This window comes from Mauremys reevesii, linkage group 2 (assembly GCF_016161935.1).
Source record: "Mauremys reevesii isolate NIE-2019 linkage group 2, ASM1616193v1, whole genome shotgun sequence".
NCBI classification, from domain to species: domain Eukaryota; kingdom Metazoa; phylum Chordata; order Testudines; family Geoemydidae; genus Mauremys; species Mauremys reevesii.
In genome coordinates this window covers 263,367,453-263,380,839 of record NC_052624.1, presented here as the reverse complement: position 1 = coordinate 263,380,839, position 13,387 = coordinate 263,367,453, and the positions used below count along the sequence as shown (strand labels likewise).

Genomic DNA, 13,387 nt, shown 5'->3' with positions numbered 1-13,387 from the left:
TTTAATGGCATAGGTTTGTTTTTACTTGGGGACTTCGTCAAGTTAATGAGGGAGAGATTATTCTCAGGACCAAAACCAGAAACCAAAAACTTTTATGTAGAACTTGGTCTTGGGCAAGTTGGGCTAGTCACATGGAAGGATGATGCTGCTGAATGGCTCTCACTATTATTCTTACAGTGTGGATTTATGGAAGATTAAAATAGTAGTGTGGCACTGTTACTAGATGAGGCGAGGACACACTGGTCAGAGCAGAATGAGGCTGGGGCTAAAGTTTGAGATAAAGGTTCAAAGCCTAACCACGGCTAGAACTTGTTTAGATAATATTGTGCCAAAGTTGCAAGCTGCTTTTGTGAGATTTTGATACAAAATGGCAGAAATATTGAGTGAGCAACAGATTTCCCAATAGCACCATCATCTGCTCCCACCAGGAGATCTACAACTGTTCTTGTAAGACTCCTGACCTATTGGGCCATTCCCAGGTAACTTCAACTCTTCTAAGAAGTTTTAGCCACATTTGAATCCAAATCCTAAAATTGAGACCTGACCCAAAACTATACCTCCATGCGTTGTTTATTTATCATTTAATTGACTTTGAATGGAAGAGCATGTGAAGATCATATGTCTGATGGAGATAACTAATTAGGAAAGGTACAATAACCTTTCAAAGATCGGATAGGTTCTGCACTAAAACTAAATCCAGTTGTTTTCATTTCAGAGCTCAGAGGAAGAATCCAAGTGGGTTGAAGATCTCCTGAAGATGCACACCGCACGAGTGCGTGACATTGAACAAATTACTAGCTTGGACTTCTTCCGAAAGACCAGCCGAAGCTACACAGAAATTCTCTCCCTAAAGACATACCTGCATACATTTGAAAGTGAAATTTAACTTTCTAATTTTACTCAGTGCATCCTTCTATCAACTGGTGTATATTTTTATATTGTTTTTATATTTATTAATTTGAAACCAGGACATTAAAAATTAGTGTTTTAATCCTGTATCAAATCTTAAATATTAAGCCCTTGTGTCAGTTGTTTTGTTTCTCTAATGTTTAATGTAGGTATGGGTTTTTTAGTGTGCTTGTAATACTGCAGCTTGCATCCTTAGTCACAGTTTTTAAGTGGTGCTGCAGAATCGATACTTGCATTGAGGAAATATTAATTTTCCAGTGCTCCTTTGCCACGTTTGTAGTCCTGTACTGTATATCAAAATACTGAACATGTAAAATTACATTAATTTACTGTTAACTATGTGACAGAAATATTTAAACCCTTTAGACAAAAAGAATCTTAAATATAATAAACCACACATTCAGTTTTTTAATGTCTTACTTTGCTTTCCTTTCAGAGGATATTTGAGTCACTGGACGCTGAATGCTTCAGGCTTTCTTACTTACAAAGCTTGAGCCAATTTGTCATGCTTGCAAGTGTGGTTCTGTTGTCTGAAGGTACTATGGCCCCTTTCTGATTCTAAGTGTGTGGGACATAATATGTAGTAGGCCAGGCAGTCAATACTGGCCAGTTTCAGTGGAGGGTAGGGAGAGGAGCCCAAGTGGTATCATCAGCCCTCTTTCCCCAAACACACAAGATCACCATATACATGCTGTAATGTTGGTGCTCTCTGGCCATGCCTCTCTTAACACAGGCAGAGGGAGGATGAAAAAAGGAGCCACTCTTGGTAACATCACTTTTTTTCCCCCTGCAAACCAATACGTTTTAAAGGTGTCTCCATCTGCATTTATTCCTATGGAAACCTGCTTTGTCCATCCGCCCCCTCACCCAGGTGCTGAAGGTTGATGAGATAGGCAGGGGTCCAGTGGAAGTTCCAGTGCCAAAGAAAACCAGCAATTATCATGGAGGACGACCCCTAGCTCTTCATGCAGATGACCCAAGATCTGCAGAATTTCCCCATATATTTTGGGGAGGATGTTTTGGGGTCACTCTTCCTGCTCTCACTATGCAAGGAAGGTAACCACCACAACTTTGTGCGCACACAACTGCATGGTACCTCAAACTCTGCACACTTATACTATGGTTCTGCTTTTAAAAATGGGCTTTGTCAAAATGGCAGCTTGGGTCCCTTATTTATCATGTGTCTCTGACTTCCAGATCCAATTTGTTTACTTTGCAAGTAAATTTGTTCTAATTGACGAGTACCCCAAACTCTCCCAGGGCTTAGTCAAGCTGGATTCTTTCCTTCTCGTAAATCATCACCAGTAACTGCCTAATTTAGCCTGTAAAACCTGTTGGCAACACCAGTGCAACTGCATAGTCTGCAGAACGTGCCTTCATAACACCTGTGTAAACCCACATACAGTTAATGGGGTTGCCCAGGTGTCACTGGGAGCACAATTCTAAAACGATGGAGTTGACTCTGTAATACACCCAGGTGTAAGCAGAAGCTCTGAAAAATCAAATTAAGCCCTTGTTGTTGGTCTGGAACATGAGATGTGAAGTATCCAGATTAAGCTACAAACCCGGGCTTAGCTTGTGTGGATGGCAATTGGTGTTCAAGTCAAATACAGGGGGGTGGCTTGAGCAAAGCTGAACTGGAGATTAATGGTAAACAATGCAGACTGAACCCCATGCTGCCGTTCTTAGAAAGCTGTTCTTCAGGGTAGAGTGGGATTTCAGTCTCTGTGGAGGCTTGCCATATTTCTCTCACACAAATGCATGGCTGAGCATGTTGGGGAAAGAGGGAGCATGTTTTGGACTGACGATGGATAGATGGCTTTGGGTGAGGGATATGCAGATACAGATTAGTGCAAATCTGCTGATTATAGCCAGTTTTGAGAGAGTTTGGGGGTGGGGGTGGTCAGATTTTTATGACCTCATCGTAGCAATCTGCACCTTGGGAGGCAAGTGTGAGGATAAACCGAAACCATTGTTTTTCAAACAACCTGTGGTTAATATTTCCATTGATTTTTCTGAAGAGAATACTTTCAGTACTTTTCAATAATCCAAGTCAGGTTTCTGTATTCTAATACAGATGCCAAAGTCATCTTAATTTATCAATGAACACAACATTAGCATTTTAATAGGGAAGACTTTCAGGGTATGTCTACACTATGGGATTATTCCGATTTTACAGAAACCGTTTTTTTAAAACAGATTGTATAAAGTTGAGTGCACGCGGCCACGCTAAGCACATTAATTCGGTGGTGTGCGTCCATGTACCGAGGCTAGCGTCGATTTCTGGAGCATTGCACTGTGGGTAGTTATCCTGTAGCTATCCCATAGTTCCCGCAGTCTCCCCCGCCCATTGGAATTCTGGGTTGAGATCCCAATGCATAGTGGTGCAAAAACAGTGTCGCGGGTGATTTTGGGTAAATGTCGTCACCCAATCCTTCCTCCGTGAAAGCAACAGCAGACAATCATTTTGTGCCCTTTTCCCCCTGGATTTCCATGGCAGATGCCATAGCATGGCAACCATGGAGCCTGTTTTGCCTAGAATATGGGGCAAATGTACTAGAGAACCATAGAGCACAGCTGCTCTGTGTCAGAGCCCCAGACATCCCGCAGAAATGATGAGCTGCATGCCATTCGAGGGGGGTGCCCCTGCAACAACCCCACCCGTTGCTTCCCTCCTCCCCCAACCCTCCTGGGCTACTGTGGCAGTGTCTCCCCATTTGTGTGATGAAGTAATAAGGAATGCAGGAATAAGAAACACTGACTTTTTAGCGAGATAAAATGAGGAGGAGGCAGCCTCCAGCTGCTATGATAGTCCAGGGAGTACAGAATCTTTTCTTTAGACATGAAATGGGGGGGGGGGGGCTTATGGAGCTCAGCCTCCAGCTGCTCTGATGAGGACGGTTACCAAGCCTTTTGTACCATCTGCCAGGAATGACCAGGAGTCATTCCCATTTTTACCCAGGCGCCCCCGGCCGACCTCACTGAGGCCAGCACTCACGGGATGATGAGGACGGTTTTACGCCATTTTGTACCGTCTGCCATCAGGAAAGGAAGGGGAGGGGATGCTGCTGTTCAGCACCGCATCTACCAGCAGCATGCAGTAGACATACGGTGACATTGAAAAAAGGCGAGAAACGATTTTTTCCCCCTTTTCTTTCACGGGGGGGGGGGGCGTAAATTGACGAGCTATACCCTGAACCACCCCGGACAATGTTTTTGACCCTTCAGGCATTGGGAGCTCAGCCAAGAATGCAAATGCTTTTCGGGGACTGGGATAGCTGGAGGCCTCAGTCCTCCCTCCATGAGCGTCCATTTGATTCTTTGGCTTTCCGTTACGCTTGTCACGCAGCACTGTGCTGAGTCCCTGCTGTGGCCTCTGTCTATCATAGCCTGGAGATTTTTTCAAATGCTTTGTCATTTCGTCTTCTGTAACGGAGCTCTGATAGAACAGATTTGTCTCCCCATACAGCGATCAGATCCAGTATCTCCCATACGGTCCATGCTGGAGCTCATTTTGGTTTTGGGACTGCATCACCACTCGTGCTGATCAGAGCTCCACGCTGGGCAAACAGGAAATGAAATTCAAAAGTTCGCGGGGCTTTTCCTGTCAACCTGGCCAGTGCATCTGAGTTCAGATTGCTTTCCAGAGCGGTCACAATGGTGCACTGTGGGATACCGCCCAGAGGCCAATACTGTTGAATTGCAGCCACACTAACCCTAATCCAACATGGCAATAACAATTTCAGCGCTACTCCCCTCATTGGGGAGGAGTACAGAAATCGGTTTAACGCTGCTAAATTCGGTTTAAACGCGTAGTGTAGACCAGGCCTCAGATGAAGTACTAATGATTGTAATGAAATAAGAGCACATAGCTTTGTTTGAGAAATATTCTATTCTTGCAACATAAAAGTTCTCTTGTGGTTGTCTGGTAGCACTGGAAGTATTTTATTTTTCTGTAGGCTGCAGGCAGGGCTTTATGCCACCACCAACTTTAATTTCTTACATGTCCTACAAAGGGTATTTCCTTTAGATTGAAAACAGTTTCAAGTTAAGATGTCCCTGAAACTGATGATAATTATACAATTTGAACTCATATAAACTGAATCTAAGACCACCAATACTGTGAGTTTGAACTTCAGGTCAATTTTAATTAATTTAATCCCTTTACATTTCTGCCAAATGAAAAATACACTGAGATATAACCATGGAGTACTAAAAACCACTCTGCTTTAGGCACCAGTTAAAGAAATGACTGCTTGGGTCCCTGCTCTTGTATTTTAATTTCATTGAACAATGGTGGCTTAAAGATCTGTGTGTAGAGAAATGTGAGATTTAACTCCTCATTTCATATTGTCGAAGTATGCAGTGCTTTAGCTTCCATTGTGTTGAGAGCAGGAAAGGATATTCGCACCTTGCCCTAAACTGTTGTATAGCTGTTAAATGTTTGCTGGAGTCTATCACCAGAGGTGGCTGCATTTGAGTAATGGGTGTGGTGACTTCTGAGTATAAAATATTCCTTTTGTGACGAAAGGCACTATGTGAATGTAAGACTTTTAGAATAGAACTGAAGCTTTGAAAAGCTCCTCCAGATCTCTAAGGTAACACAATCCTGCTGGAGGAAGACTAAACATTTTAAAGCTAACTTTTAATTTTCCTATTGCTTCTCTTAAGAAAAGCAGCCAATTTATTGCAACCCAGTGGAAAGCCCTCCTGCATTCCACTTCCTTTGGGCCATTTTGAAAACATGCATAAAATACCTCATGTGTCTTGCACTTCCCTTTCCACCACAAATGTGAAGTTGTTACTTTCGAAGTTCTGATACTACCATGGCTTATGTTGTGTACAGAGTGGTCACTATCAGGAAAATGAATGTTGAATTTGCTATCCAGGTGCATAAAATGTCATATGTGGTGATACTTAGTGTTGGAATTCATTATACAATGCAGAACATTGAGTTGAGTTACAAGTATCATTACTGGATTTTCCTGTGAATATAACTGGGGGGCAGTCCAGACCTTGAGGAATTGTAAGGCAGTGAAAACTGCCGATACTTTGCATATTAAACTGTTTTTTCAGCTATCAGAAAAATCTTCCTTAGATTATAGAACTGGTCAGAAATGGGAATTTCAGTTCTGCAGGAAATTGTCATATTTTTCCATGCCAAATCCAACATTTCCTGCAAAATCAAAATTCTGAGATTTCAGTTTGGGATGATCAAAACATGTTGCTTCGATAAGTTAAAATGTTTTGCTTTGACTTAAAATTTTGACTCATTTCAGTTGGACTCATTAATCAAAGTGGTAAAGTTAGTGCAAAACATTTAACCTTATTGAAATGACCTGTTCTGATTTTCCCCCTCCGCCTGTGAAACTTTCAGTCAGCATGTTGCTGGGAAACTGCTAAACAGGTCCTGCGTTTCACCCCAGTGCTGGCCATATTTCAGTAGTGAGAGAACAGTTTCCTATATTATATGCAGATTCTAAAGTGCTTTGGGCTCCCTATGGGAGAAAGGGACTATTGAAATGTTATCAGTAGCTCCACACCATATAATGGGTCTACTCCCAAGAGTGAAGTTACATGCATAAATGTTTGCAAGATCAACCTTGTTGTATGGCTGCAGGTGATTACAGAACAAGCCCTCTACAGTCCCCAACCTGTCTGATTTATTTACAAAGGAATGGGTCAGCGCATCTTTAGATGGAATGCAGCTCTTGACATGTAAAATCCTTCAAAAAGCACATGATTTCATATCTTGCTGCCATCAGCTGTTTCAGGATAAGCACAGAATTCAGGAGTTGGCAGGATCTGTACTGTAAGGAAAAGGGGAGGAAAGCCTGGCTCATGAGAGATCTTGTTTTAGAACAGCTGGATTTGTGGTATTTGTGTGCACCTGTATTATGTCACTTTTAAAATTTTAGAGTTCAGTTACCTTTGAATTCACCTTTCTAAGGAAGCGCTGCCATCTTCTCTTAAGAAACCACCCAGCTCAGGTGGACCATTCTCTGTTGGAGGATGCTTCTTTGGATATATTGCTCACAACTCCAAGACTGAATGGGAAACCCCTTTTTCTTTAAGAACTTTGCATAGGCCCTGTCTATTGTGCCCATCACTAGAGAGTTGAGCTGCTGCACATTTTTCGACATTTTGGGCGACTACTGGAGAATTTTAATGCTCCTAGAAGTAGTTTGTGGCAGGTACTGCAGATCTGCTAAAGTACCTCTGATCTACAAGAGTGTGGTAATGTTTTCACTTAGAGCAGTGTATTTCATCTAGGGATCTTGTGCTGCTTTTACAGTCATGAATTAATTAACTTTCACCCCATTCCTGGAGGGTATCTATTATCTCTGTTTTATAGATGGGGAAACTGAGGCACAAAGAGGTGGTCATTTGTTCAAGGCTGTGTATTCAACACACCTGCAGTGGGCTGTGAATAGTTCTATGCAGGAGGCTAGAATACCACTCTCCTGTTTTCATGCCCAGATCATTGCAATCCTAAACCTCTCCAGGGCAGAGTTGCCAAGGGTGAGAAAAGCATGTAGTAGTAATTCTATAAAGTGGAAAGTTGAGAGAGGAAAATATATTCCTCATGTGACTTAAAACAAATTTAAATGCAGGATTCCAGAGGCAAAAGCCTAGTACATTGAGTACAGTACATTAGTGCTGGTTTAAGCCTCAGTGGGGCCTGTATCCAATCCAACCAAACAACAAATCAAAGTGTTAGTGGCAATCCAGGCTCCAGCGTGGATGCCAGCATTTTGTAGTGGTGGGGTAAGGGTTGTCTGGGTATCTTTAGATGCAAACTTTGTGGATCTATAGCTTCCAGCCAAGCCGAGATCCATGGATTTTACTTTGGTCTGCCCCTGGATAGAATGCCCTAGAGCTAATGCACCCATTCTAATGTTTGGAATATGTGCTGATAAGAAAAGTGTATATATTGTGAGAATAAAGCTTCCAGCAAATGGATGTTAATCTATTAACTGGGCAGCTTCAAAGTGGGGCCATATGTGGTTGGTGTGTTTAAAGTTCAGCCCTCATTCAAGACAGGAGAAAAGGTATTTTAAACACTGGAAAAAACCTAATCTAGTTTCTTCTTTGCACTTGTTGTGTAAATACAAGATAAGAACAGTATTCCCAAGGTTACTGCAAACAGCCCATCACTACAGAGTACAAGCTAACATTTACCAAATGTATGTTGACATAAAAAGCAGCATTTCTGCAGTAAACTGCGGTAAACAAAACCACTTGTTTCTTTTCATTTACAAGTCAAAAGTTTTAACCAATGAGATGTAAACTGTTTAAATATTTTACTGAATCTCCGTGCACAAAGAACAGTCTCTTTAAACTTTTCCTCTTGCATAATGTGTTCACAACTCATGCATGCAGTAGTTATTTTTAGGGCTGTCAAGCTATTAAAATTAATCATGATTAATTGTGAGATTAAAAACATTAATTACAGGTTTAATTGCAGTGTTAAACAATAGTAGAATACCATTTATTTAAAAATTTTGGCAATTTTCTATATTTTCAAATATGGGCTGGGGGCTCGGGGCTTCAACCCCAGTTGGGGTACTGGCCTAGGGGTGCCAGGCTTCAGCCCCAGTTGGGGTACTGGGCTAGGGGTGCCAGGCTTCAGCCCCAGTTGGGGTGCGGGGCATCAGGCTCCAGACTTCAGTCGCTCTCCCGCACTGCTGATGCCTCCTTCCCTGCCCAGAGGTATGTGATTAATGCGTTAAAATTACCTCGTTAATTTTCTTTTCAGTTAATCCCAGGCATTAACTGTGATTAATTGACAGCCCTAGTTATTTTGAAGCATAACATCATTATTGTTGTTTTTCTGAATCTGCTGGTTAAAAGGCAGATGAAGGTCGTTGGGATTTGTCGTGCACATTTCACCATAGGCAACCTAGCAGGTGAAGAAATAAGACTAATATTAATAGTACATTTGCAAGCTGTAATTGATTGACCCTGCAAATGGAACTTGCTAGAGAACGTTGGAATCCTTGACCAAAATGGGGAATGTTCTTCATGAGAATTTACCTTGGAACTGTTTGTCAGAAGCTGGGAATGGGCTATGGGATGGATCACTCAATGATTGCCTCTTCTGTTCATTCCCTCTTGGATGCCTGGCATTGGCCACTGTTGGAAGACCAGATACTGGGCTAGATGGACCTTTTGTTTTTAGACCAGCTGTAAAATTTAATGAACAGTTCTGTTTGCTGCATAAGAAGAGAGAGAATCTAGCGCTGACTGATAGACAGGGTGGGGGAAGGGGAGAAAATTGGAATGAAGGGGAGAGGAGAGACATCGGGGGGGGGTTAACCCCCCAATTGGGAAAGCTAGCCCCAGGTCCTGCCTCTTCTGCCTTAGCCTGCTTCTGAGCCCTGCCCTTATAGACTGCTAGCCCCCACTTTCTACCGAACAGGATCAGACCCCTAGGACAAGGCTATGCAGCCAGGATCATGGCCACTTAAGGGAGAAAGAGCAAATAAGGTTAAAAAAAATAAACCTTTAATTTTTTTCCAGGGGAAAATGTATTTTGTCTAGAAACTACCCACATTTGAAAAGTGCAATTAGGGTTAACAATTGGCCTGGGGTAGCGTTTCTCAAATAGACACCGTGGCTGCATGCAGCCACCAGAGGCTCTTCTTGCGGCCACAGCCTCCTGGGCTGTGATGGGGGAGCAAAGCCATGCCGCCCCCCCCCCATTGCTCCTGGTTGCCCTGCCCCCCTCTGGAGACATCTAGGGCGCAATGCGGGAGGACCAGGCAGCCAGTGAGTTTTCCACCTTCCCTGGGATGGTGCCAGGGCCGGCTCCAGGCACCAGCGAAGGAAGCAGGAGCTTGGGGCGGCCAATGGAAAGAGGCGGCACATCCAGGTCTTTGGCGGCAATTCAGCGGCGGGTCCCTCAGTCCCTCTCTTCCTCTTTGAGCTGCTGCCGAAGTGCTGCCAAAGAGGAAGAGGGAGCGAAGGACCCGCTGCCCAATTCCTGCTGAAGAATGAAGCGGCGCGATTGAGCTGCTGCTGATTGGTCTTTTTTTTTTTCCCCGCTTCGCCACTTGGGGTGGCAAAAAAGCTGGAGCCAGCCCTGGATGGTGCGGCTCAGGCTTTGGGCTTCAGCCCTGGCATGGCAGCAGGCTTTGGCAGTGGGGCTTCAGGCGCCAGCTTCAGAGTCTACCCATGCAGCTTCGAGCTCTGTCCCCGGGCCCTGGCCACAAGGCTTCAGGTTCTGGCTCCCTGCTACCTCCCCCAGCCACCCACTCCCATTGCCCCAGGTGTCCACTGCCTCCCCTGACCCCCGATCTGGGGCTTAATTTGTCCCCAGGCTTGCCAGAGCTGAGTAAGTCTGCTGTGAAAAGTGATACTTATGTTTGGTAATACCACTTTTCACAACAGACTTACTAGCTAGCAATCAATTACAACGATTTGGACATGCATGTGTACATATTTATCGGGTTTTCCTAAAGCTAATTTGAGCTGCCACCTGCAAGAGTTAGTGGCTGCACTCTTGAGGCCACCAAATAATTTGTCCTGAGAACACCTAAAGTTTTAAATATGTAAAAGTGACGAGAAACGTGTCGCTGTAAAGAAAAGTGTAAAAGTCAGGAGATGGAGAGATGATTCTGCAAAGATCCTTTGCTCTGTCCCTCCCTTCTTTTGTCCATATAATGGGCTTTATTGGTGTGTTGTAAAGACTTCACCAATTACTGGAGCTTTTCACTGCATCAACAACAAATGACAATGCAATGCATGCTGCTTTCATGCTACTGCATGTTTCAGTGTGGTAGCCCAGCCTCTTGGCTAGTTTGTGTGGCATTAATGAGGTAAAGGGGCAAATCAAGCCTGTTTCTAGAGTGAGGTAGGAATAGAGCCATATATACAGTGGTGAGGTTTTTAATACCTCTATACAGGGTGGAGGAAGTAGATTGGACTCTAGCTCATTGTAAGATGGCAGATAAGGGGAGATGGGATTTGTGGCAGTAGCAGAAATACTAGAGAGGGGCTTGGGTAGCCAGCGAGAGAGGTCCATGACTTCTTAGGAAACATCTTAATGACCGTTTTTCACCCCAGTGATCTCTCTTTATATTTTAAGGATATGGTTGTACTCTAAAGAGCTAGACATGGGTTTAAAAATAAAAATATAGCTTACCATCCACAGCTAAAGGGTTAATAGGTTTCACTGTGTCTAGGGGCCTGATCCTGATACTCCTTGCAGTGATGTATCCATAATAACACCACTGGGTTACATGGGGATACACCGCTATTACATGGGAGTAAGTGAGAGCAGATTTGGCCTCGAGACTGTAAGCTCTGATGGAAAAGTCAAGGGTTCAGAGTCCTATAACAAACAGTTGTACAATCATCCTCTCTAAACCAGTACAATACAGTAGTTGTTACTGAGGGCAACTTAACAATAACATCCTCCAAACCAAATTCTTAGAGTAGACTGTCTACTCTAGACCTAACTGAGAGATGATGTTCGTACGGTGAGAGAGCTGTCAAGTGTCAAATCCGTGACATCTGATCTAGTTAACCTCAGACTTTCCATACCAAAAAAGCCCTCTCCTCTGCCTAGAGAATTGCCTATGAAATTTTGGGTGGGAATCAGCATTCTGGAAGAGGTTTCAACAGAAGAGGGCAAGGAGATAGGAAATAGTCACCATTGGGCATATAACAGACAGCTAGTTCTGACCTTAAGGACAGTGTAATGTCACTATTGTGGCTCAGCTGTAATTAAACTTTACAAAGTGTGTGGGGAAGCCATGTGTGTGAAAGACAACCCACATTAAAATAGTAATATACTCTAGCATTTACACTGGGTAGCGTAAAACTCCCAACAGTGAATAACTATGTCTATTGACCCACCTCAGATGAGAATCTGCCTCCATTTCCATTAAAAGTCCTGCCCTTCAACCTCTCAGAACTATGGCCTTATGGTTAGGGCACAGGAGAGGGACTTAGGAGATCTTGGTTCTTTTCTCCACTCTAACTCAGTCTTCCTAGGTGACCTCGCGCATGTCAAGTAAACAGCTCTGTGCCATTGTTTCCCCATCTGTAGAAGGGGAGGATAATACTGAGCTAACTCACAGGGATGTTGGGCGGTTTAAATCATTGATGTGAAGTGCTCTGTGATGATCGACATAGGAATAGCTACGAAGGAATAACAAAATAATACTACCAAAAATCAAGTTTCAGGGCTCACCTGTATCTCATGGCTTTAAGACCTTATTAAAATTTAGAACTCATCTGTTTGGCTTATTTTAGAATGATACTGTACAAATACTGAATCTGATGCTAGCTTTTATCTTGCGGGTATTACTCATGGACTCTAATCTGGTTTTGGTGCCTTCCAACAAAGTACTTTTTGTCAATTAAAAGACATTTTTAAAAAAAGACACCAGGTTTGCTTTCCACCCCATGAACACAGGACCAGTTTTTGTAAATGAAAAATTTCATAAGAGTTTGTAACATGTTTACATCTACTCCATGTGGGTTGTGTCTGCCTGGAACCACTTAAAGTCATCAGGTCTATTAGGTCAATGATCTATAGTGTGAACTGGAAATTCTCAGTGCAGGCCTTGACCTGTTAGACCAGGTTAATACAAACTCTTGGGTAAATACAGATTTAACATAACTCCTCAATAGAATAAGTTGAGTATTGCCTCCCCTGTGACTCAAAGCCAAGTAAGAAAAAGACCATGACCACTTCTGTCTACACAGGACTGGAATTTATAGGGGAAGCCGGCCGTTCACTCCAACACTGAAACTTGGGCCCACTGCAACTTCCATTGAGGCGGGGGGGAGTCTTTCCATTGACTTCAATGGGAGCTGAGTTAGACCTCTAAAATTCACCCCTGGGGAATGAGCTAACAAAAAGCCTATGCAGCTCTTATGTCCTCTGTTGAGGGCATGTGTCAAGAAGTTGTGGTGGTCCCCCTGGAGAACATACAAGCTAACATCACTCATTTCAATAGGTGCCCTTTTTAGGAGGACATTATAAAAACAAAAGTTGCAGGGAAACATTTGTTCTTTTCCTTCTTGGTGTTTTGTTGAAGAAGAGAAACTGTTTATATATAACGTTTCCAATTTATGTAACTTCTTGTTTCAACTCTAGCACCCTAGTCCTTCCTTTGCCACAAATTAGTCTCACTGTTTTCAATGGGTTTCCAGGTGCATTCATGAAACATGGGAGCCCTCCTGTGGTCAAAATAATTATTAAACATTCCTGTAGCTGTTACCCCAAGTCCTGTGTGTAGCCTAAATGCCTACAGAAAACCCAACCTAAGTTGATTGAAGTCAGTGGGAGATTTATTTGAGCTCACAAGAGCAGCAGAGCTGGAGTTTTAATATAGTTTTAAATCTACCCATATACTGTTAATTAAGGAGAGGTTCAATCAGCCCAGAGAAAGAGCCATATGTTTGGCAGTTTTTATGAAGGGTTGGAGATGGCCCCATCTGATTGTCTTCTCCTCACTATAGC

At 43.1% G+C, this 13,387-nt stretch overlaps 1 protein-coding gene across 7 annotated transcripts in view; it reads left to right on the top strand.

Moving 5' to 3' along the window:
- Window positions 1–1,318, top strand: part of ENPP2 (ectonucleotide pyrophosphatase/phosphodiesterase 2) — a 100,367-nt gene extending 99,049 nt beyond the window's left edge. For all 7 annotated transcript variants that reach the window (XM_039522716.1, XM_039522717.1, XM_039522719.1 and 4 more), the window contains one exon: window positions 716–1,318. In XM_039522716.1, coding sequence (XP_039378650.1) covers window positions 716–886 — 171 coding nt within the window. In that variant the 3' untranslated portion in view covers window positions 887–1,318. The remainder of the gene's footprint in view (window positions 1–715) is intronic.
- Window positions 1,319–13,387: the final 12,069 nt, after the last annotated feature.